This window comes from Beta vulgaris, chromosome 9 (assembly GCF_026745355.1).
Source record: "Beta vulgaris subsp. vulgaris cultivar EL10 chromosome 9, EL10.2, whole genome shotgun sequence".
In the NCBI taxonomy this organism is placed as follows: Eukaryota; Viridiplantae; Streptophyta; class Magnoliopsida; order Caryophyllales; family Amaranthaceae; genus Beta; species Beta vulgaris.
In genome coordinates, this window is record NC_079210.1 from 37,131,667 (window position 1) to 37,157,263 (window position 25,597).

A 25,597-nucleotide genomic window follows, 5' to 3' on the forward strand; every position below is an offset into this window, starting at 1 on the left:
ATGGTGGAAAAATGAAGAAGAAGAAGGGGAGAGATAGAGTGGGAAAAAGTGAAGAAATAGACTGAGAGATGAATAGAAAGTGATAGGAGAGAAATTGTAAGAATTTGAAGATTTGAAGGAGGGTCTTCAATGGTGGAAAGGGGGGTTTGGAGAAGAAGATGGAGAATTGGGGGTTAGGGTTTGGGAGAGAGAAAATGTAAGAGGAAGTGAGTGAAAAGAGGGGAAAAAACCCCTTTATTTTTACCAGCCGGACCCCGAGCCCGATCGGGCGTCCTTGCCCGGTCCCATCGGGCGAGTTTTTTTTTTTTTTCTGAAATTTGTCTGAGTTTGGTTGCGCGCCCGATACCATCGGGTTTCTGTCAATTTTTCGCCAAAAGAGTGCTGGTTGCGGGCCCGATCGGGTGTCCACGCCCGATCGGGTGATTTTTTCCTTCTTCCCAATTTCGGTTGCGCGCCCGATCGGGCTGCCTCGCCCGATCCCGTCGGGCTGCCTCGCCCGAGCCCGTCGGGCTTCTGCAAATTTGTCGTAACTTTGGTTGACGGTACTTCGCCCGATCGGGCGTCCAGGCCCGATCCCATCGGGCGACGCACTTTTTCCTTGTTTTTTTACTTTTCGTTGCGCGCTTGATCGGGCATCCTCGCCCGATGTCTTCGGGCTTTCCCCAGTAAACAGTGGCTCGTGTATTTTATTTTATTATTTTTTTTTTTGAGTGGATTTCCAAGTGGTAAGCACTCCGGCACACATGTAACCTGAAGAGGAATATCAGTACCCTCTCACTCTCTCACCAAACTACAAAAAAAAGACAAAGTAAAAAATAAAAAACTAGAAAAAACTAGAAAGAAAAGGAAAAAATCGGGTTGCCTCCCGATTAGCGCTGGTTTATAAAGGTCCCGCACGACCATAATGCTTCATCCCTCAACAGAAGGGGATGGGGGTTGAAGGTATAACTCCTCCACAGATCCAACAGGGATTCCGGTATAGTACAACTTCAGACGTTGTCCATTAACTTTGAACTTCTCACCTGTTGCATTCATAACCTCAATAGAACCAAACTTGTTAGTGTTAGTGACAGAAAAAGGACCAGACCACCTAGATTTCAACTTACCAGGAAAAAGCTTTAGTCTAGAGTTGTACAGTAAAACCTTGTCACCAATATTGAACTCCCTACTCAGAATTTTCTTATCATGCCATCTCTTAGTGCGCTCTTTGTAGAGACGCGAACTATCATAAGCATTTAATCTAAGTTCATCAAGCTCATTGATCTGCAATAAACGTTTTCTCGCTGAATTTAGCATCAAGGTTCAACTCTTTAACCGCCCAAAAAGCCTTATACTCTAGTTCGACAGGTAGGTGGCATGCTTTTCCATAGACTAGTCGATAAGGGGTGGTACCAATAGGGGTCTTAAAAGCAGTTCTATAAGCCCATAAGGTGTCATCTAACTTATCACTCCAATCTTTTCTCGATTTAGCTACCACTTTCTCCAAAATAGACTTTATTTCCGGTTAGACACTTCTACTTGCCCACTTGTCTGAGGGGTATGCTAGGCCAGTCCTATGGTAGACACCATACTTTTTGAGTAGGGCTTCAAAGGTTCTTTTGTGAAAGTGGGATCCCCCTCACTAATGACAACTCTTGGTACCCCAAACCGTGGAAAGATAATCTTTTTAACATTTTCATGACAACCTTAGAGTCATTGGTCGGGTGCAATAGCTTCTACCCACTTAGAGACATAGTCAACAGCAACAAGTATGAAATTGTTGCCTGAGGAAGAGGGAAAAGGACCCATAAAATCAATACCCCACACATCAAATAGTTCAACTTCTAGGATGGGGTTTGGGGCATCTCATGTCTACGGGAAATATTTCCTGTTCGTTGGCATGCATCACAAGACTTAACAAAAATACTAGCATCATGAAAAAGTGTTGGCCAATAAAAACCAGATTGAAGTACCTTTGCTACTGTTTTGGAGGCCCAGCATGGCCTCCACATGGAAGGGAGTGAGAGTGCTTCAGAATGTCATGCACCTCCCACTCTGGGATACATCGCCTGTAGATGGTGCAGCACAGAGCTTGTAAAGCAAGGGTCATCCCAAAGAATTGTTTGGCATCATGGAGAAATTTCTTTCCTGCTGGTAGCTCAGCTCTGGAGGGGTTTGTCCACTCACACAAAAGTTGGCGAAGTCCGCATACCACGGGGTAACAGAAGTGACTGCCAGGAGCTTATCATCAGGAAAGGAGTCGTCAATGGGAAGACCTTCTTCCATATCTTCATACTGCAAGCGGGACAAATGGTCAGTCACTACATTTTCTGCACCCTTTTTATCTCTGATCTCCAAGTCGAATTCTTGGAGCAGCAAAATCCACCGAATGAGTCGAGGCTTGGCCTCCTTTTTGGCGAGGAGGTACTTCAATGCAGCATGATCAGTGTAGACAATGACTTTAGACCCAAGCAGATAGGTCCTGAACTTGTCCAAGGCATAGACCACAGCTAGCAGCTCTTTCTCTGTAGTGGCATAATTGACTTGAGCTTCATCGAGTGTCTTGCTAGCATAGTAGATGGCATGGAGGATGTTGTCTTTTCTCTGACCAAGGACAGCTCCCACAGCATAATCACTGGCATCACACATAATCTCAAATGGGAGGGTCCAATCTGGAGATCGAATGATAGGAGCAGTAATCAGAGCTTGCTTATCCTGTTAAAAGACACTAGACACTCATCAGTAAACAGGAACGGGGCATCCTTGAGGAGCAACTGAGTAAGTGGTTTAGCAATTTTAGAGAAGTCCTTGATAAAGCGGCGATAAAATCCCGCATGACCAAGAAAACCTCTAACACCCTTAACATTCACAGGAGGGGGTAATTGCTCAATCACTTGAATTTTTGCTTTGTCCACCTGGATGCCTCGTTCAGAAATAATATGACCAAGTACCACTCCTTCAGTAACCATGAAGTGGCACTTCTCCCAGTTCAAAACAAGGTGGACATCCTCACATCTTTTCAGTACTTTAGTCAAATTCAGCAAACATGCATCAAAATCAATGCCATACACACTAAAGTCATCCATAAATACTTCCATGATGGACTCAATAAATTCAGAAAATATGGCCATCATACAACGTTGGAAAGTAGCAGGGGCATTACATAGGCCAAAGGGCATCCTTCATATGCAAAGGTACCATAAGGACATGTAAAGGTGGTCTTCTCCTGGTCATCTGGGTGGATAGGGATTTGGAAGAAACCAGAATAGCCATCTAGATAACAGAAATGAGAATGACAAGCTAGACGTTCCAACATCTGATCAATGAAGGGAAGGGGAAAATGGTCTTTCTTAGTGGCAACATTTAATTTCCTATAATCAATGCACATACGCCACCCAGTAACTACTCTTGTAGCAATTAATTCATTTTTCTCATTTTTAACTACAGTAGTACCGCCCTTTTTAGGAACCACTTGAACTGGACTCACCCACTTAGAATCAGAAATAGGATAGATAATCCCAGCATCAAGCAATTTCATAACCTCTTTTTTGACAACTTCCTGCATATTCGGGTTCAAACGACGCTGACCTTGTATACTAGGACGATGATCATCCTCAAGATGAATTTTATGCATGCAAAAGTCAGGGCTTATGCCTTTCAAATCATCAACTATATCCAATGGCCTTTTTATGTTGTCGCAAAACAGACAAAAGTTGAGACATTTGACCATCATTTAATGCAGCACTAACAATCACAGGGCAATTTTCAGAATCATCCAGAAAAGCATACGCAGAGAAGGGGGAAGGGGTTTCAGTTCAGGTTTCTTTACCTCTACCGGTGGAGTAGCACATACTAACCGTTCATCCTCATGAGTGGTAGTACCATCAAGCTCGACACAGGTAAAAGCTGCTTCCCAAGCATCCACTTCAGTAGTCCGGATAATATCATCACCTGTGGAAGAGGTAAAACAAAGCAAAGCCTCCAGTGGATCCCGCATAAGGGATTGAGGCATGTCATCATTAACCAGCACATCAATGACATCTATTCTGTAACAGGCTTCCTCTAGCATGGGACTTTTCAAAGCATTGGTCAAACTAAAAGTTACCTTATCATCCCCCACAGTCAAAGTTAATTTCCCATTTTTACATCTATGACAGCTCCAGCAGTATGAAGGAATGGTCTCCCTAAAATGATTGGGATTTGAGTATCCTCTTCCATGTCAAGCACAACAAAATCCACAGGAATGTAAAATTTACCTACCCTCACAGGAACGTCCTCTAAGATACCTAGGGGGTATTTAACAGAACGGTCAGCCATTTGAAGAGTAATGTTGGTACATTTTAAATCTCCCATGTCAAGCTTTTTACAAACAGTCAAGGGCATGACACTAACACTAGCACCTAAATCACATAAGGCTTTGTCAATAAATATGGTGCCAATATTACAAGGGATGGAGAAACTCCCCGGATCTTTCAATTTAGGAGGGGATTGATTTTGCAAAAGAGCACTACATTCTTCAGTAAAGGCAACAGTTTCTACTGCATTAAAGGCTCTTTTCCTAGTCAAAATTTCCTTCAAAAATTTAGCATATGCAGGTACTTGAGTAATGAGTTCAGTAAATGGAACAGTTACCTGAAGATTTTTCACTACCTCCATAAACTTACCAAGTTGGTGATCCAGCTTATTCTTTGATAGACGAGTGGGAATGGAACCTTGATCGCAGGAGTGGTGGAGGAACTGTTTTCAGGTACTGTCTGCTTCTCTGCATTTGTGTTGGTGGTAGCCTCAGGAGCTGACGAAGTTTCAGTTATGTCTGCATTTTTTTCTGGCCAACCGGACCATCCTTAGGCATTGGGGACCATCATAATGTGTTCCACTCCTAAGAGTGATGGCATTGGCAGTGTCCCTTGGTTGCATTGATTGTGAAGGTAAGGCCCCAGGTGGCCTACTAGCAGAAGAAGCCAACTGAGCTATTGAGTCTCCAACATCTTGTTATGCGTGCCCAAATTTTCCAGTTGAGCTTTTGTGTCAGCTTGAAAAGCATTGAACCCTTCTGCATCTGGAACATCATATTCTTCAACTCTGTCATGGCTGGGTCAGGAGGAGCAGGCTGTGGAGGTGCTTGATTTCTCTGAAAACCAGGTGGAGCTTGTTGTGAAGGTTGGTATTGTTGACCCTGTTGTTGAGGTGGATATGGTTGTTGAGGTTGAGGGTTCAACACATTAGTACTCCTATATGAGAGGTTGGGATGTGTCTTAACCCAGGATTGTAGGTGTTGGAATAGGGGTTGAACTGGTTCCTAGGTTGTGACTGGAAAGCATTGACGCCTCACAGTTATTTCCCAAGCAGGACACTCTTGAGAGTTGTGCCCAGATATTCCACAAGCATCACATATATGCACATTATAGTTAGAAGCACTAGCCATCGCATTAACACTCATATGGGAGGAATCATTACCTAACTTCAGGGAGTCAATTTTCTGAGTTAGAGTAGCTAGTTGCCCAGACAGTAGAGAAATGGCTTCAACATCATGTTTACCACCCTTTTTCAAAGAGGAACGAATGGTAGAGGCTTGATTAGATGCTAGCTTCTCCAAAAGTTCATACCCTTCCTCAATTGCTTTATCCATGAAGAACCCACCAGATGCTCCATCAATTACCCGTCGTGTGTCTGCATCAACTCTAGTGTAGAAAATCTGACACAAGTACCACTGGTCCAACCCATGATGAGGACATAGACGCTGCAGATCCTTGAACCGCTCCCAAGCTTCATATAGAGATTCACCAGGATCTTGGGTGAAAGTAACTATGGCATGTCTCATATCTGCAGTTTTCTGGTAAGGGTACCACTTGATGAGGAAAATCTTGGAAAGTTCTGGCCAGGTGGTGATGGTGGAAGGCAGCTTATTTACAGAACAAAGCTTTATCGCGCAGGAGAAAACCAAATAGAGGAGTTTCATCTCATCAGGAGTAACACCAGCTTGCTTCTGAGTAGCACAACACTGTAAAAATCTCTGCAGATGCTGATTTGGGTCTTCAGATGGTAACCCAGCGAACTGATTGTTCTGAACCATATTCAAACATGAGACTTGATCTCAAAATTTGTAGCAGCAATAGTGGGCATCCGTACCCCAGTAGGCACGTTATCAGGAGATGGTTGCTAGTCTCTGAAGGTTCGAGTAACATTCTCACCCATGTTGACAGTAATAGGTGAGGTGGGGTTTCTTGGTGTGGGGAAGATGGTGGAGATGGTGTCTTTTGGGAGGGTGTCCCTGCAGACAGCTTAGCTTGTTTAGTTTTCTTTCTGAGTCTACGAGCGGTCTTTTCAATCTCTGGATCGAACGGGATGAGATTTGGAGATTTCAATTTCCTGCTCATACACCAAAAACACTAAAACAAACGTGAGATGCTCCAAAGAACAGGTGTTCTTCAGAGTAGAGGTTAGTTTAATACTATAATTCAGACAAAATAAAATAAACCGTCTCCCCGGCAACGGCGCCAAAATTTGACAGGCTAAAGTCGTATCACCTAATCAAAAATAACCTAAGGTCCACTAACTAGTAGTCAGGGAAGTCAGGATCGAATCCACAGGGAGAAGTTATACTATGTATCTGAACTCTAATATTTACTAACGAAATCAGATGAATGGTTGTGTTACTAAGCTAAACAGTAGCAGAATTAAATATGAAGGTGTAAATATATCAATAAAGTACTAGAATCATGGATCACTATGCATACAATTCGGGAAATCAGGATAAATGATAACCACCTAGTAAGTCAACTGTCTAGGGCACATGTAATTTCTCTCGAACATTACCTCCCTCAAAGATCACCCAGCCGCTCTCGCATAGTCAAGGGTCACTTTGCCTAATAATTGAAAGCCTATACGGTATCTCTCCTCTCGAAGTAGATTCAGTATTGCAACAGTAGAAATATAAATCAGGCCTAACTTATAATCCTAGCATGAAGAATCAATCAAAGGAAACAATTGAAATACCAGATAATCAAACTAATCTATCAATCCCTAATTGCATACATAGATCTCCACAATTCTAGATATAGAACTACTCACTCATAATCATGAAAACAATAACAAGAATCATATAAAAACTCATACTTTGAAACATGGCAAATAACTAAGAAAACAATATAATTAACAATGGAAGAAATAACAAAGAAGTAAAGAAGAAAGATTACCGAATTATATTGAACTATGAATAAGCAAAAGGTTTGATCTTGAATTGAAATCACAAAGCAATAATTAAGGTTCTTGAAACACTCTATGAGAAAACTAATAATAAAAACTAGATGAGTTAATAATTCTATTTTTCTATTTATACAAGCCCTAAAAAATAGAAGAAAATCTCGAAAAAGAAGGGCCCGTAATCATTAAAACCCGCGTCTCGTCAGCCGCCCGATCGGGCCAAAGTCGCCCGATGAGATCGGGCTCCAAAGCGAAGAAAAAGGCAAAAACTATCAGTCGCCCGATGTGATCGGGCTGACCCACCCATGACATCGGGCGGTCTTATGACATGGCAGGCAGAGTAGCTGGAAGGGCCGCCGACGTCGGGCCAATCGCCCGATCGGGCGGAACACCGAATACGACAGGGCGTTGAACGCCCGATGGGCCCGCAACAGAAACTATGAACGCGCTTCTTGCCCGATCGGGCTGGGCCGCCCGATGCTATCGGGCCGATCAGCATTTTCTGTTTCTTGTTCTTCTTTGCTCAAAGTCCCGGAAATCATCCATCAGGATCTAGAAACTCGGCATCTAACCCTCTAATCCACTGTGCAATCATGTAAAGTAGGTAATAGCTTCCAAAACCTACAATTCAATACAATATAGCAAACCACAACTAGATGGAGAGAGTTAGTAATGGCTCCTAAGAGCACCATAATCACAACTTTTAGCACATAATTAGGGGAGAATTCTCTATATAAAACCATAACATCATTTTATTATTTGATTAAACTTTCTTTCTTTCAGATGTGATAAATCATTGTCTAAGAAGAAAGGCAAAGTTGATTTATCACCAATCAAGTTTTCATTTTCAAGATCTAATCCCGATGAACAGAAAGACACATTTGATAGATCGTATGTTTTTTTCATTATTCTCCTTTTATATTATATGATTGTTTTTTTTAAAAAAAATTTATTTTTGTTCACTTTTGTTAGGAATTTCACTGAGCAAGAAATGAAGTCAATTAGTCTACAAGTATTGTCAGACTATTCCCATTTAAATGAAGTGGTTAGTAATTTGAGTGATGAGCAAAAAAGAGACATTAGGGATATTGGGTTTGGGAGTCTCTTAGATATTAGGATAAAGAAGTTTTGTCCTAATCTGAATTTGGAGGTGTTGTTGAATTACAATGCATCTGGAATGATGTTTTCAACAAAGAATGGTAAACTGATTTTTAATAAGTTTACCATTAGTGATGTTTTGGGTTTACCTGTGTCAGATAGACCAGTAGAGGTTATAGATGATGACACCTTTAGGAGGAAAGGTATTCAGATAGAGGCTGGAAGTGCCAGGAAGGATTGGCATAGGTTTCTTGGTATTTCTGACCCCAAGAAGCCATACATTGGTAGAAAAAATTGGGATGATTTGTTTAAGAAATATCAATCCGGGGATGATTTGAAGAAGTTATTTGTTATCTTTTCCTTGTCCAAGCTTCTATGTCCTATAGCTGATTTAGGGCCTGTGCTGAAATGTGCCAAGAGTTTAGAAAATGCATCTACAATTTCAAGCTATGACTGGTGTGGATATATTAAGAAGTCTTTGTGATGCTATTTTGGACTGTCATCAGTCTATTATGATGAAGAAGAATGAGCTTGGACAGAAGAAAGTAACATTCAAGCTTCGGGGATGCATTAACGCTTTGACTTTTGCTGTTATTCACAACTTCAAGTGTCGTAATCTGGATTATTCAAATGTCAGTAAGCCATTTATCACTTATTGGCAGGAAGAGAAGGATTTGAGTAGTGTTGTGAAGCAGTTTGAGATCAACATGGATTTTATTCTGCCGGTGAAGCGTGAAAAACAGAAGGTTGAGTTTAAAGCTCCTAGTGTTAGTGCTGCTAGTAGGGAGCCTGGTTCTCCTATAATGAAGGTGGTTGAGGGTCCATAACCTTAAACTAGGCAGCTTATTATGGATCTTCCTCATAGTTTGATGACTGATGAGGAAATAGATGCTCTTGATGTTCCTGTGAGTTTCATTTATCTTATGTTTTTATTTTTTTTACTCTTGAACTCTAAGTGAAGACTGTTAACCTCTAACTGAAATAATGTCAGTTCTAGCTGAAGAGCAAATAAGTCTAAATGAAAAGTAAAGAAGTGTAACTTAGAAATAAAGAAGTCTAACTGAAACTATCTAACTGAAGAGTAAATAAGTCTAACTGAAAATTATATTAGTCTAACTGAAAAGTAAATAAGTCTAACTGAGAAGTAAATAAGTCTAACTGAAAACAAAATAAGTCTAACTGAAAACTAAAGAAGTCTAACTGAAGAGTACATAAGTTTAACTGAAAACTAAATAAGTCTAACTGAAGAGTACATTAGTCTTACTGAAGAGTACATAAGTCTAACTGAAAACTAAATAAGTCTAACTGAAAACTAAATAAGTCTATCTGGAAACTAAATTAGTGTAACTGAAAACTAAATAAGTTTATTTTTATTTCATTTAAGTTTTCATTTAATTGTTGGATTCTTTCAGTTGGTCCTTATATTTTTATTTATGTTGTTTCTGTGTCACTATCATATTGATTTGTTTGTTTATTTTGTTTTGATCTTTTAATTGAAGGAATATGTGAAGAACATGCACAAGTTGAAGAGGAATGCGCTTGCTAACTGTCAAGTGAACTTGGAGATTGCCCAAAATATTCGAGAGGAAGGCGAGAAGCTGTCTCAAGACAGTATTTCTCTGGATGACAGTGAAGTATTTAACCTAGATTTTCTGAGTCAAATTGACGACATATGCAAGCATCGTTTTGAAGCGAAAGACAGTGCAAACAAAGTTGATCCTACATTTTCACTATTGGTGAAGCGGACTGTTGAATTGGAGTTTGGAAGAAATGAAAATGTTCCTGATTTGGATTCTGGTGTTCATGGAGTTGAAGAGAAAGAAGGAAGTAAGTTCCTTTCATTATATTGTTTTCATTTTGTTGCTGTAGTTTTGTAATCTGGTTGGAATAAAAATTTTAGACTCCAACTGAAAGAAATGTTTAAATGAAGAAGTGAAATAGCTAACTTTGAGACTCTAACTGAAAGAATAAAAAGACCAACTGAAAACTTTGACAGTCTAACTGAAATAATATGAACACCAGCTGAAAATGAGATGAATACTAAATGAATTTTTTCACTTCAATTAAGTTTTCATTTGATTGCTGGATGTTTTCAGTTGATGTTTTTTTTTCATCTGGTGGAAACATTCTTTCAGTTCATGTGTATTTAGTTGTTTTTTTTATGTCTTGAATGAAGATGATGAAAAAGAAGAAGAGGAGGATGAGAAGAAGAGGAATGTTGATGATGATCAGCATAAAGATGATGATGATGATGATGATGATGATGATGATTTTGATGATGATGATGATGATGATGATGATGATGATGATGATGATGATGGTGATGATAAGGATCACCAGAATTATAATGAGACAAAGGATGATGATGCTGATGATAATGGTGATGCTGGTCTTCAAGGAGATGAAGACAAAGGAGGAGATAAGGATGCTGGTGTTCATGGAGATGGAGAGGAAGGTGGAAGTAAGTTCTTCTTATTGTATTGTTTCAGTTTGCTTAAATGAAAAAGTTAAATAGCTAACTGAAAGAATAGAAAAACCAATTGAAAAGTCTGATATTCTAACTGAAATAATATTAATACTAGCTGAATATCATATAAATACCAAATGAAACTTTTGGTATTTGTTTTTATTTAATCTGGTGGAAAAATTGTTTCAGTTTGTCAATGAATTCATTCATTTTTGATTTTGTGTTTTTCAGTTATTGTGTATTTATATTTTTTTTTATTGTTTTTGTTTTTGAATGAAGATAATGAGAAAGAACCAAAGGAAGATGATAAGAAGACTGGCAATGCTGATGATGATGGTGATCTTCAAGGAGATAAAGAGAAAGGAGGAAATAAAGAGTTGGATACTGGGGTTCATGCAGATTGAGAGAAAGGAGGAAGTAAGTTTCTTTGATTTTATAGCTAATTGAAAGAATTCAAAGACCAACTGAAAAATGTGATGCTCTAAAGGAAATAATATCTTATAAATAGCAACTGAAATACTGTTTCAGTTTGTAACAATATGAAAACAAACTGAAAAATAAATAGGGCTAACTGAAGTACTATAAAGACTAGCTGAAAAATAAACAAGTCTAACTGAAGCAATAAGAAGACTACCTGAACAATAAATAAGTCAAACTGAAAGAATATTTAGACCAACTGAAAACTTTGATACTCTAACTGAAATAGTATTAATACCAACTAAATATCATATAAATATCAAATAAAACTTTTTATATTTATTTTTTATTGTTTTTTGTTTTTGAATTAAGATGTTGAGAAAGAACAACCAAAGGAAGATGATACGAAGACGAGGAATGCTGATGATGATCAAGTTAAAGGGGCTAAGGATAAGGATAAGGTGTAGAGATTTCTATACATGTCCCTACTCGCACCGCTGCTGGTGTTGATCTTCGTACTCCAACTCCTCCTCCTCCTCCTGTTGTTGATGCTGTTGAGAATGTATATAGAAGAAAGTCTTGGAGAGTTGATTCTTCTGCTAAAAGGAAAAAGATTCCTGATTTCGATGGCCCTTCATTCCAACTATTAACTCCTAGTCCTGTTGTGTGAGGATTTGCAGACAGTGCAGAGAGTGGTGAGGGTGTTGGAAGTTCAATTCCAATCATCACTCCAGTAAATGTAAAATATCCTCGAGTAAGTATAGTTTTAGTTTGTGTTTTAATTTGTTTATTTTTTTTGTTTTAGTTAGTGTATGTTTCTTGTCATTTAGTATATCCTTTTATTTCAGTTAGTGTATGTTTGTTGTCAGTTAGTGTTTGTTTTTGTTATATAGTTTATGTTTGAGTTAGTGTAAGTTTCATGTAGTTAGTGTTTGTTTCTTGTCAGTTAGTATTATTTTATGTTTCAGTTAGTGTATCTTTCTTGTCAGTTAGTAATAGTTTATTTTTCATTTGGTTTGTGTTTTGTCAGTTAGTATTGTTTTTATTTTCAGTTAGTGTATGTTTATCTTTCAGTTAGTATATCTGTCATTTTTTTTGATATTTAAATTGAATGCAGGGTGATGGTCTTATTCTGATCAATCATCATACAAATCCTACATACCTCAAAAACAATCAAAGTCAGAATTTCCTTCAACACCTGAATTATTGAAGGGGTGGGACTATGACCATACTTCAGAGAAATCTCAGAAAGTTTTGAGAGTTAAGGAACCAGGTGATGATTATGACGATGAAGGTTTGGAGGACCTCATTGACAGGATTGCAAGTCAAGGAGTTGGTTCATCTTCTGACAAGCCTAAAAAAGAAGAGGATGAGAAGGAAGCTGGTGTTGGTTCATCTTCTACACCAGGATTGCATGTTGTTCCTGTCAACAATCATGGCATAATTGTGTCGAAGTTTGCAACAATATAATAAGTATTTGAGTGATCTGTCTCCTGAGCAAGGTTGCTGGTTGATTATCTATTTTACTGAGTATGAAGTGTGACATTTATGTCATTGGATTATAGATTCTGAAGAAGTGAAGATGAAAATCAAATTATGCAAAGTGAACTAACAAGTGATCTCATTGTGGATTTTGATAATCCTCATAGCAACTATGCGGTTCAGTTGTACAAATTCAACTTAATTAGCATGCCTCGTCAAGGTTGGCTCACCAGTGGAGTAATTGACGGATGCGCTTCATGTTCAATAGGCAAGAAGAGGAATCACCTTCTCAACAAGGAGATTCTGGTTTAATATTATGCCTTTTGTAAGTGTTTATTGTTATTGCTTATTTTATATGTTTGTTTTCATTTGGTCATTATTTTTTCAGTTGGTACTTTTGTTTTTCAGTTTGTCATATTATGTTTTTCAGTTGGTCATATTATTTTTTCAGTCTAATGAAAAGTAAATAAGTGTAACTGACAACTAAATAAGTCTAATTTTTTTTTTATTTTTTTTTTATTAGGAAATTAAGTTAGCCCAAGAGCTAACCCCTACTAGGCTACTAGCCTGTGGGAACTACCAACACATTGGCCGGTAAGACATGCATAGCATGCTAAGGAAATACCCCAGCATAAATGCTGGGGGTAAGGATCGAACCCCTGACCTCAAGGGCCAAGGGGGAGCGCTCTACCCACTTGAGCTAGCTCCTATCCTTAACTAAATAAGTCTAATTGAAAACTAAATAAGTCTAGCTGAATAATAAATAAGTCTAAATGAAAAAAAAAAAAAAAGAAGTCTAACTGAAATAGTGAAAATGCTAACTTAAAATTTCATTAGACTAAATGAAGTAATATGAAGCCCAACTGAAAACTAAATGAGTCTAACTGAAAACTAAACAAGTCTAACTTAAAACAAAATAAGTCTAACTGAAAACTTAATAAGTCTAACTAGAAACTAAATAAGTCTAACTGAAAACTAAATAAATCTAACTGAATAATAAATTCGTCTAACTGATAACTAAATAAGTCTAACTGAAAACTAAATTTGGTCATATTATTTTTTCAGTTGGTCATCTTCTGTTTTTCAGTTTGTCATATTATGTTTTTCAGTTGGTCATATTATTTTTTCAGTTGGTCATCTTCTGTCTTTCAGTTTGTCATATTATCTGTCTTCTTTTGTTGTAGAACTTTATCAATTGGATGTGTGCTGAGAAGGTAAAAAAGGTTCATATTATGTAAGTTGGTCATATTATGTTTCAGTTAGTGTATGTTCCTATTTCAGTTAGTGTATGTTACTTGTCAGTTAGTACTAGTTTATGTTTCAGTTAGTGTATGTTTCTATGTCACTTACGGCCCGTTTGGTAGTCATTAATAAATTGTGGTAATGGGAATGAATTTTAAGTGTAATTTTATTAGGGAAGCAGCCTGAAAATCTCCATGGGGAGGCATTTTTTCTCCATGGACAAGCAATCTCACCCTTAAACTTGTGTTTTTGTCTCCAAGGGGAAGCAATTTTCATTAGCACTCATTACACCCTACAAGGTGGTATTGGATGGGAATGAAAATTCAAGAAGGAAAGTGGACACTTTAGGATAAATTAGCATTACCATGTTAATGGACAATGATATTTTTCACAAATTTACACACAAATTTATTCCCATTACCACCATTTATGACCAACTACCAAACGGGCCGTTAGTGTATGTTTCAATTTCACTTAGTGTATGTTACTTGTCAGTTAGTACTAGTTTATGTTTTCAGTTAGTGTATGTTTCTAGTTCAGTTAGTGTATATAAATGAGTTGGAGTAATTTACATTTCAGTCATTGTTTTCAATCTTTCAGTTAGTGTATGTTTTTGTTTCAGCTAGTGTTTTTAGTATCTCATTTAGTTTTTTGTTCTCTGTCAGGTAGACTTATTGCTTTTGCATCTTTTGTTTATCTTCCAGATTTTTGTTCCTGTTCACAAGGATGATCATTATACTGTCTTGGTGCTGAACAAGAAAGCTAAAAGGATTGAAAATATTGACAATCGTACAGACATGAAGGATATTGATAGATATAAGCATGAGGATTTTAAAGGTCTTACATACTTTGTACGTACCTTTTTATGAGCATTTGTATTTTTTTTTGTTCCATTTTATTACTTGTTTTTTAATTGTTGTTTACTTTTTGATCTTCAAATGTAGTGTCGTGCTTTTGATTCTTTTATGCAAGTTAATATGAGATGTCGTGATTTTGATCATCTCCACCATTGGCAAACATCAAGTCTTTATTTCCCTTGGAGAAGCAAGGACAACAATTTTGATTGTGGTGTCTATGCAATCAAAACCATGGAGCTGTATGATGGTCATACTACTAACTATTTTGCACTTGTTGACCTAAAAAGGGTATGATTACTTTATTGTTTTTAGGGAGTATTTTTACTTGTTAGATTTCTGTTTTTGAAAGTTTTTTAATAGAAAAGGGTATGATAGCCAGTTAGTGAAGGACTTGAAAGACTAGCTGAAAAACAAAGATGTCTAACTGAAGCACTATAAAGACTAGCTGAGAAATAATTAAGTCTAACTGAAGCACTGTAAAGACTAGCTAAGAAATAAACAAGTCTAACTGAAATACAATAAATACTAGCTGAAAAACAATCAAGTCTAACTGAAACACAATCATTACTAGCTGAAAGCATTATAAGGACTACCTGAAAAACAATGAAGCACTATAAAGACTAGTTGATGTTGTTGGTTGTTTTCAGTTAGTTTTATTTTTTAATTGTTACATTTCTATTTTTGAAACTTTTTTAATATTGTTGATTTTATTATTTTTCAGGCAGCCACCAAAAACCTTGAGCGGTGCAGGCTTGCGCTTCGTCTTGTGGACCATCCTGTAAACAAACTGAGAGAGAAAGTGAAAAATGACTGTTATGTTTGGTCTGCAAACAAACCTCAACTGATGGCAAGACAGAAGTTAAGGAAGGATAAAGAGGCTGTTCTAGATAAATTAGCATGTAATCGATCAAAGATGACAAATAGAAAAGAAGCACACGTTTTACGGCGAAGGAGGGATCATGAGGCGCAAGTAGAAGAGGTGTTGAATAATAATTTTGGAGACAAAGTAAAAATAGAGCAACTGTTGAAATTTCGTTATTCTTAGTTGCCAAACTGTTTTTTTTTTGTTTTTTTATTATAATGTACAGTAGAAATAGCACACCATTAAATTTTGTAATGTACATTAGAAATAGCACACAACTCATTTTATATTTTTTATATTTATAATTGTACATTTACACTTACTTTGAATGGAATACATTTGTGTAAATGAAGTTGTTTGAAAATTAATTGGAAAAATACAATCACCAACTGAAAAATGAAAAATCTAACTCATAATAATAACTGTATGACATATATTTGTAAATATAAATTTTACGTCTAACTGAAGCACTGTAAATATTAGCTGAAAAACAAACAAGTCTAACTGAAGGACAATAACGACTAGCTGAAAAATAAACAAGTCTAACTGAAGCTCTATAAACACTAGCTGAAAAATAAATAAGTCTAACTGAAGGAAAATTAACACTAGCTGAAAAATACACATGCTAACTGAAGCACAATTAATACAAGCTGAAAATTAAATAAGTCTAACTGAAGCAGAATTAACACTAGCTGAAAAATACACAAGTCTTACTGAAGCACAATTAATACAAGCTGAAAAATAAATAAGTCTAACTGAAGCACAATTAACAATAGCTGAAAAATACACAAGTCTAACTGAAGCAGTATAAAGATTAGCTGAAAAATAAACAAGTCTAACTGAAGCACAATTAATATGAGCTGAAAAGTAAACAAGTCTAACTGAAGCACTATAAACACTAGCTGAAAAATAAACAAGTCTAACTGATGGACAATAAATACTAATATTACTGAATTTCGAGTAGCTGAGAATACAATTACTGATGCCTTATCTTCATTTTACGCTTCTCAAAATAAATTTGAATACAATACTAACTGGAATACAATTGAAAACTAATATTATTTATACACTATTCAACTTCAGGTACATTTGGGGTTTTTGTTCCATATTCATTCGGATGCCTTGTCTTCATTTTACGCTTCTCAAAATGTCCTTTTACTCTCTTGTTTCCCTTTGCGGGTCTTCCTTTTGTCTTTATCACCTCAGGATTTTCAACTATCTGTCTTCGTAGTTCTTCGTCTTCGATTTCTTGTTGTTTTTGTTGATCGGTCTTGAAATCTTCTTTCACTGATTTGTATAATTCCTTCAACGACTTGTCACATAATGTTCTTGCATCCTCATGTGATTGACATATTGACACTAGGTTGTAGAAATTCTTGGTTATTGCATGTCTCCATGGTGTCCACAACAGTGCATTTTGGCTTTGGTCCTTGTCTGTTGTAATAAATGTTTCTTAGTCAATTATTTCATTTGACTAACTAAATTTTTCAGATAGGTGATAAATTGCTTCAGGTGGTGTGTTAATTGTTTCAGTTAGTTAAGTGTTAAACCCCACACCCCCAAAACCCCCCACCACTAATATCCCCCCTCCCACACACAAACAAAACCCCCAATTAATTTTCTGTTAGTAACATTAATGGATCAGTTAGTTATACTAATTTTTCAGCTGGAGCCTTTTTTTTCAGTTCACAAAGTAAATCTTTCAGGTGATCAGTTAATTGTTTCAGTTGGAGTCTTCATTTTTTCAGTAGTTGCATTAATTTGTCAGTTAGTCATATTGATTTATTTCACTAACCTTGAACATTCTCCCATACGGCTGACTTTGCAAGTCTTGTCCATCTCTTAAGGATATATTGTTTTGAGATTTGAAATATGCTGAACATGTGCATGACCCTTATTATGTGAAAGCAAAGCATCCCCGTCTCTGTGAAGCATTGACATGAGCACACTAATTCTGTTGTAGCCTCATCGTATGGTACTGTATATGAATTGGTGAAATCTTCTTCTGGTGAGACTTCAAACAACTTCAGCTCTGAGTTTTCTGTTGCAAATGCTCGTAAAAAGGATGCCATTGCCCACTCATACTCTGTTTCAAAGTCATTATACCGTGCTAGTGTGTATACATCAACTGCATGTTTCAGAAGCTTTGATTTGGATTTGACAGCTTTGGGACGTTCGGTTCTATTCTGGAAGTTGTCACTAGTTTCATTACTTCTCCATCTTTTCACTGTTTGCTCAAATATATGATAGAATTCAAACAGGTTTGTTGTTGCTTTTGCATTGAATGATATTTCCTTATTTGTGACTTCACTTCTTTGTGATGATAAGATTCCAGCTGAAAACATATCCCTATTTAACGCGGTGCACCACTTGTGTCTCTGATCATATACTTGATCGAACCATTCCTTTTTCTCGTGTCCATACATTTCCATCATTTTCGCTCACAATTCTTCAAAGCCTGATTCATTTTGACACCCCATCAAGCAGTTCTTGAACATGTTCTTGAAGTCTTCATTGGTCTTGAGGGATCCGAAGTGGCTTACAAAGTTCTTCTCTATATGCCAAAGGCAAAGCCTATGTCTTGAATTTGGGAAAACCTGTTTTAAGATTAGTACATATTATGCTAGAAATCACTTTCATTTGAGTGCTTGTGAATCTAATTGAAATAGTAAATAAATAATATGAAGACCAACTGAAAAATAAAGAAGTCTAACTGAAACAAGTTAAATGCTAACTGAAATCATAGACAAATGAAGTATATGAAGCAAATGAAAACTAAATGAGTCTAACTGAAAACTAAATAAGTCTAACTGAAATAAATAGTCTAACTGAAAATAAATAGTCTAACTGACAACTAAATAAGTCTAACTGAAAACTAAATAAGTCTACTGATAAATAAATAAGTCTAATGAAAATAAAGAGTCTACTAAATATGAATGCTAACTTAAAATCATTAGACTAAATGAAGTAATATGAAGCAACTGAAAACTAAATGAGTCTAACTGAAAACTAAATAATCTAACTAAAATAAAAGTCTAACTGAAAATAATAAGTCTAACTGAAAACTAAATAGTCTAACTGAAAACTAAATAAGTCTAACTGAATATAAATAAGTCTAATTGAAACAAATAATCTAACTGAAACTAAATAATCTAACTGAAAATAAATATCTAACTGAAAAATACCTTTTCAATTGCATTGCCCATTGCCTTATCTTGATCAGTGAAAATTGTCTTTGGCTCTTGTTGGCACATTGCTCTCTTGAATGTTTCTAGTAGCCATTCAAAGCTCTCTTCCTTTTCATTAGTTATGAAAGCACATGAAACATTGTTGTTTTCCAATGGCAATTTATGCCAACAAATGGTGCACATATCAGTCCATATTTGTTTGTCCTATAGTTGTGTCAAATATCATAACATCTCCATATGCTTTGAAGTCCTCCAACATCATTGAATCTCGCCAAAAGTAGCTGACAATGTTGTTATGTTCCCCAAATTTCAGCCTGTAGAAGAATGCAGGATCATCATCCGCTCTTTGCTGAAGTAAGTCCAACACGCTCTGCATATCCTTTCCTTCAACCAATCTTGTTCTGTACTGTGTGATATAGTTTAGATGGTCCCTTTTTGTGTGGCCCACTACTTCTTCTGATCCAGCCTCATGACACAAAAAGTTGTATGCATGCATTGGCTTTATGCCAGATTCAACCATTGTTTTATTAGTTGTCCTTTTTGTTCAGTTATCTTCCTTTCTGATTTCATATGATCTTTTTCTTGTTGTATTACCAACTCATGGTTGTGCTGCAACTCATGAGCTACTACAACAAAGTCTTGACCAGGTTTTTCTTGCTTAAATCTGACCATGGCTTTGCATGCTGTTCTTGTTTCATTGACTACTCTTTCCTTTCTTTCCTTGGTTGGCTGCTCAACATCTGGTATCTGAACAGTTTTTTTTGTGTGTCTTTTTCTTTTGGTTCTGTTATTTTGTTTGTTGATTTTGAGCTCCTTCCTTTGAGCAAACCAAGTAGAATTCGTATATTGAATTATCAATTCTCCTCCTCCTTAGAGTTTGTTTCCTAATACTAAATCCTAATGCTCTTGAGTGTGCTTGATACAAGTTGTAACCATCTTTGTGATCTGTAACATGTCTCCCTATTAAACTGCTACTGATATTTTCGTCATTGATGTACTTGAGATATTCATGTTCAGCTGTTGAGTTCATTGACAAAAAATAAGGACACTAACTAAAGAAAAAAGCACTAACTGAAAACTAAACAAGTGTAGCTGAAAATATTGTAATAGTATCAAATGAAAGAATAATTATACTAAATGAAATAAATTAAGGACCAACTGAAAAAAAATAAGTCTAACTGAAAATAAAAAGTCTAACTGAGAAATAAATAAGTCTAACTGAAACTAAATAAGTAACGAAACTAGATTCTAACTGAAAACTAAATAAGTCTAACTGAAGAGTAAATAAGTCTAACTGAAGAGTAAATAAGTCTAACTGAAAACAAAATAAGTCTAACTGAAAATTGAATCAGTCTAACTGAAGAGTAAATAAGTCTAACTGAAGAGTAAATAAGTCTAACTGAAAAGTAAATAAGTCTAACTGAAGAATAAATAAGTCTAACTGAAGAGTAAATAAGTCTAACTGAAGAGTTAATAAGTCTAAATGAAGAGTAAATAGTTCTAACTGAAAACTAAATAAGTCTAACTGAAAACTAAATTAGTCTAACTAAACACTAAATAAGTCTAACTGAAAACTAAATTAGTCTAACTAAACACTAAATAAGTCTAACTGAAAACTAAATAAGTCTAACTGAAAACTAAATAAGTCTAACTAAAACTATATTAACTGAAAACAAATAAGTTTAACTGAATAAATAACAAGTCTAACTGAGTATTAAATAAGTCTAACTGAAAAAGAAGTTAATGAGTGAAAAATAGACTTTTGTTGCAATGTAAATGCTAATTTTATACATACTAACTGATACAATAGAAATTCTAACTGAAAATGAGTAAATGCAATTGAAAATTAATTTTAGACATACACCTGTTTCTTTGTCTTCTTTTCCAACTGATTCTTCATGTAATTTATTTCTTTTTTTTTTTCTGATGTGATATCTGTGTTACGGTTTTCATTGTTTAGTTCAATTTGTAATGTGAGATATGTGTCAGTATTCTCATTGCTTAGATCAATTTGTAATGAACTTCCGATTTGTGAATTCGAATCTTCGGTTGACATGCTTGGTTGAACTAGATTTGAGTAGTGGAATGTTCAAATGAGATTTAATTGCAGTGAGAAAGTGGATCTGTTAGATATGTTTCGGTTGTTTTTGTTTTTGAACAATGGCGGATGAAGCGGATGAAGGGGATGAAAGTGTTTTTTTGTTTTTATTTTTTATTTTTTCGGTCTTTATTAACGCGCGCGCGCGTGCTGCTCGTCCGATGATAATGTTGTGTCGGACAAGTCCGACACAATACGTTCTCAAAAAGGAATCCTACGGAAGACTTCATGGAAAAATCACGCAGCATTGAGGGACGAAGACGAGGAGATTGAGATAGAAATCTCACAACAGCAGACGCTATAGAACGCAGCAACAGAGGCGACGAGAGTTCATCTGTTTCGGGAGTTTATCCTGTTTCCTTTCCTCTAATTATTTCAATTGTTAATCTTTGTTTAATTATTATGTCAAATTTTAATTGTTAATCGTTATACAATTGGGTTAATTTAGATATGTGTTGCTAAATTTAATTGTTCTAGGTTAGGGAGGTAGTCTTTTATATTTCTATCAATGAATTGAATTTGTTGTTTGGGTTTGATTTATTATAATTGCAATTTGATAATCTTGGTTTGTTTTCATATAATTGATTTGGCCAATTGATTATATGTTTAAGATATTGGATTATTAGCGGAAGTGAAATTTCAATATTAGTTCGAGGGATTATTAAACGTCAAGTAGTATAATCTTAGGAATAGTTATACACTTGGGGTGGTCTTTTATATGAATTTCTTGTTCATAATGGGTTTATATTAATTGTTATGACCACGGAAGTAGGCGTAAGATTAGTATAAATACACGTTTTCTATCATGGAAGAGGAGATAATATATCATAGGAAGTTCGATCATTGCAACTCAATATTATTTCAACCCAACAATTAGTTTAATCTCATGATAGGATGTAAAAGGTGAAACCCAAAACCTAGAACTATCTCTCTCGTATTTGATTCTTACCTATTATCCGACTTTTTAGAGTATAGTTCTTATTTTATTAGTCTAGTTTATCACCACCCATCACTATTTTCGGATCGTCTAGATAATATTAGTATCTCTTAATTTGGTAGTTGATTATACCTCCTTGTGGGAAACGATATCTTGCTTACCCTATATTTATTTTAATTGACCCGTACACTTGCGGTATTTTAAGGTACATTTAGGACCGACCAGAGATGCATGCTTATTCGATGTGGTTTAGTTGGTTTTCTGTAAAGAAAGAAATATAAATGTCCTACTTTGAGAGGACATGCTGTCATGATTTTTCAGTGAACTATATGCTTTAGGCTAGTATGAGTTATCTTTCTATTGCATTTGCGTAGTAGTTTTATTATTGTTTGTCTCTGTTTGCTTTAGTTTTACAATTGTTGCATTTTATTTAGGATTTCCACCTCTTTATTTCCTAAGGAATGACTATTATTAAAAGTTGATAAGAAACTCTAATCTACCTTATTTTGGAAATAACATAAAAAAATTTTGAAATAAAAGATTTGTGAAATGTTATATAATTGGAATATAAGAGTCGAACTTGAGAGATTCATAATATAATTGAAGATAAAAAGTATCTTGCTTCTCTTAAATAATATGGCTAGATAAATAGACGAAGTCTTGTGAGCTTCTGAGCCTATTAGACTGACACATCTGCATCAGTCTCATTATTTCCTTTCTTGTATGATAGTTCCTCAATGAAGTGTGGCTCTTGAACTTGAGTTGGTACTCTTTGAGACTTTTGTGACAAATGCTATGAAGAAATGATTTAGGCGTCTTGCTCATTTTTTTTAGCCTCAGAAATTTTCTTTCGTATAATATTTCCCGTTCTTTAGCCCTTTTGAGCCTTAAAATCCTTACTTCTATATTAACTATACATTACAAACCCGCGGCCTCCTACATATTCTACCCAAGCCTAGCTAAAGGGAGTTGTATTAAGTTGAGTTGTATTCTACATAGGTTGAAGGTTCCTGCTTGATACTCGCCAAATTTTCGAAACCTATTGCAATACAAGGAATTTTGCCTTCCCAACTAAGATACAATCACAAAGTTGTGTTTCTTCTTCAGAACTATCTCTAGCAAGGTGCTTGATCCTAACACTTTATAACTTGCAAGCCGATATAATAGAGACAATGTGCCAATTTAAAATGTACTTCCCACCATCGTTCTATGACATCATGCCTCATTTGATAATTCATCTTATCAGAGAAATTAAACTTTGTGGGCCCGTTTGTATGAGGTATATGTGGCCTTTCGAAAGACATATGGGTACTCTGAAGGGTAAAGTGATGAATCCAGCCAGACCAGAAGTAAGTATTCTCCAAAGAACATTTGCTGAGGAAGTATCTGAATATGTAAATCAGTATTTAGCACGTGCGCAAGCAATTAATGTGCCAAAATCTAAACATGAAGGAAGGCTTAATGGTTGTGGTGCAATTGGGAGAAAAAGATTGTGTCTTGATGGAGAGTTAAAAAGAAAAATAGAATTGATTGTGTTAGAAAATCTAAAACAAGTTCATCCTTACTTAGATGAGCACATGACTATGCTTAGTGTTCAGTTTCCATTGAAGAAGGTACGTGAGTTAATGATTGAGCATAATCGGAATTCGTTGATTGGTTTAAAGAACGAGTTATGAACCAATTATCTGACACTCCTAATGATGTATCGGATACGTTGAAATGGTTGGCATATGGGTCAACTACATTTCGGAGACCATGATACGCAATGAACCAGATGTCTTGATCAACTACATGTCAAATTCGATGAAAGCAAATCGACAAATGCGATACATCATATGTGCGTACATTGAAAAGTATGTTAGTTAAACTAAACTTTACTTTGTTTTATCTTTATGAACTTGTAATTATATATATGAACATCACATTTTCTTGCATGCTTTAGGGACCATTGGATTCTTCTCGTCCTTTCTCTATCCAAAAATACGGTATATATATTTGATTCGCTTCGGAGAGATAGATCCTTAGTTATGAAGATATCTTTGCATAGGTAAGTTAATAATTGTTATGTATACATGTTACTAAGTTTACATGTATTTTATGATATTTTAAATAATTTATAAATGTTTGTAGTAATTCTTTTATTGTTACATATTTTTTGTACTTAGTGCATATACAAAATTCACGCGCCTTGAAGGATCCAAAAAAGGAACAAAATTGTCTTGGATAACTATATGGGTAAATCTCTTATGGTTTTGTATTTGATATAATATGCATTAAATTTGGTGTAGTGTGCTCAAAAAAGGAGAGAGATGAATGTGGCTATTTCGTGATGCGATACATGCTTCTAGCATCCGCTTTTTCTATGATTCAAATGATTTGAAAGAGGTATATGTATGTTGTAAATTCGTTACTTTACTCCATATATGTATGCTGTAAATTCGTTACTAAGTTAACATATTTATAGGATTTTCCTTCAAGTCTTGAGCCATACTCCATAGATGATATAAACAAACTCAAATAACTTTTTGCGCTACACTTTGTACGACTCGTCGAAGAAGAAATAACAAATTAACTTGTCAGTGTTTGTAGTAGTTGAACATTATTGGTTGATTGCAACATTGGTTGCTTGTTTGAGATGTATTGAAACATGTTTTGTTGATATATATAACTTTTTCCCAGCAATTTTTTGGGTTGTCCAAATTATAAAGGAGACTCTGTCGAATTTTTCGCTCAAATTTGTTTATATAAATGTTTGTATAGTTTTGACTCATGAGGTTTAGTAATATGGCAAAAAACAACCAAAAAAAGCTGGAAAAAAACGAAAAAAAAGATGAAAAACTATCATCTGCGTCGCACATAGTGCAATATTCGACACAGATGCTCACTATTTGCGTCGCACATGGGACAAGGTGCGATGCAGATAGCTCTCCTCAAGCCCAAGGCTGAGCAATTTGCGTCCCATGTGGCACAATGTGCGACGCAAATTGCTCTGCTCGCCAAGCTGCCTTATTGGGCTTGGGGAGAGTTATTTATGTAGCAACTTGTGCCACATGCAACGCAAATTGCTCTCTCTTCGTATGACTAATTGAGGGTCATGAGCGTCGCACTGTATGCTATGTGTGACGCAAATGGTTAAAAGATCTGCGTCATTTTCACATACGACGGAGATCATTTATTGGTCATTTGGTTCGAGACTTATGCCATCGGACCCAAGTCCGACGTAAATAGGGGTCTGAGGTCCGACACAAATCGACCTTTCTCTACTAGTGTAATTTACTTTCCCCCAACAAGAAAAGAAATGAACTTTGTTGTTTCTAAGATCATGTAGTTGAATGTCAAGATTAGGTTAAATTTCGAGGATTGAATTACAAATATTGAAATCAATTTGTATTTCTAAAACCAATCTTATGAAATGCTACACTTTTGTCCATGTTTATTGGTTTTTCTATGTAGATGCAAATGAGTAGTAAAAGTTGTTTGTCAAACACAAATATGTCATACCTTAATGGCAAACATGTTATCAGAAAAGAACTAGACCAATCTAACAGTAATACTACCTCTGTTTATTATGATGGGGATGATATTGATAGCGTTGATGATACTGGTTTTGTATAAAAGCTAGAGGAAAGATCGTTCCTTATTTGTCATTCGTTTCCTAGTAAGGCTCGTGGAATACTGGTAAACCATTTCTTGATCTCAGCTTAAGTACTTTATTCATCGAATTTAGTTGTAAGATTTTTATATTCTTCACTAAGTTGTTATATATT

At 35.8% G+C, this 25,597-nt stretch overlaps 2 protein-coding genes and 1 non-coding gene across 3 annotated transcripts; all 3 read left to right on the forward strand.

Moving 5' to 3' along the window:
- Positions 1-5,696: 5,696 nt before the first annotated feature.
- Positions 5,697-5,803, forward strand: LOC125493954 (small nucleolar RNA R71). Its single transcript, XR_007270277.2, has one exon. It is a non-coding gene; the product is annotated as a small nucleolar RNA R71 (small nucleolar RNA).
- A 2,171-nt stretch (positions 5,804-7,974) lies between these two features.
- Positions 7,975-8,779, forward strand: LOC130590137 (uncharacterized). Its single transcript, XM_057392126.1, has 2 exons — positions 7,975-8,073; positions 8,155-8,779. Exon 2 carries the CDS (start codon positions 8,174-8,176, stop codon positions 8,762-8,764), a length of 591 nt encoding a protein of 196 aa, XP_057248109.1. The 5' UTR covers positions 7,975-8,073; positions 8,155-8,173; the 3' UTR covers positions 8,765-8,779.
- Positions 8,780-10,459: 1,680 nt separating this feature from the next.
- On the forward strand, positions 10,460-11,409 carry LOC130590109 (uncharacterized). The gene is made up of 2 exons (XM_057392067.1): positions 10,460-10,741; positions 11,027-11,409. Exons 1-2 carry the CDS (start codon positions 10,460-10,462, stop codon positions 11,192-11,194), a joined length of 450 nt encoding a protein of 149 aa, XP_057248050.1. The 3' UTR covers positions 11,195-11,409.
- The last annotated feature ends 14,188 nt before the right edge of the window (positions 11,410-25,597 follow it).

Coding starts and splice junctions, on each gene's coding strand:
- LOC130590109 (XM_057392067.1), top strand. CDS start 10,460: ATGAAAAAGAAGAAGAGGAGGATGAGAAGAAGAGGAATGTTGATGATG. Junction 10,742..11,026: donor AGATGGAGAGGAAGGTGGAA/GTAAGTTCTTCT, acceptor TTTTGAATGAAG/ATAATGAGAAAGAACCAAAG.
- LOC130590137 (XM_057392126.1), top strand. CDS start 8,174: ATGAAGTCAATTAGTCTACAAGTATTGTCAGACTATTCCCATTTAAAT.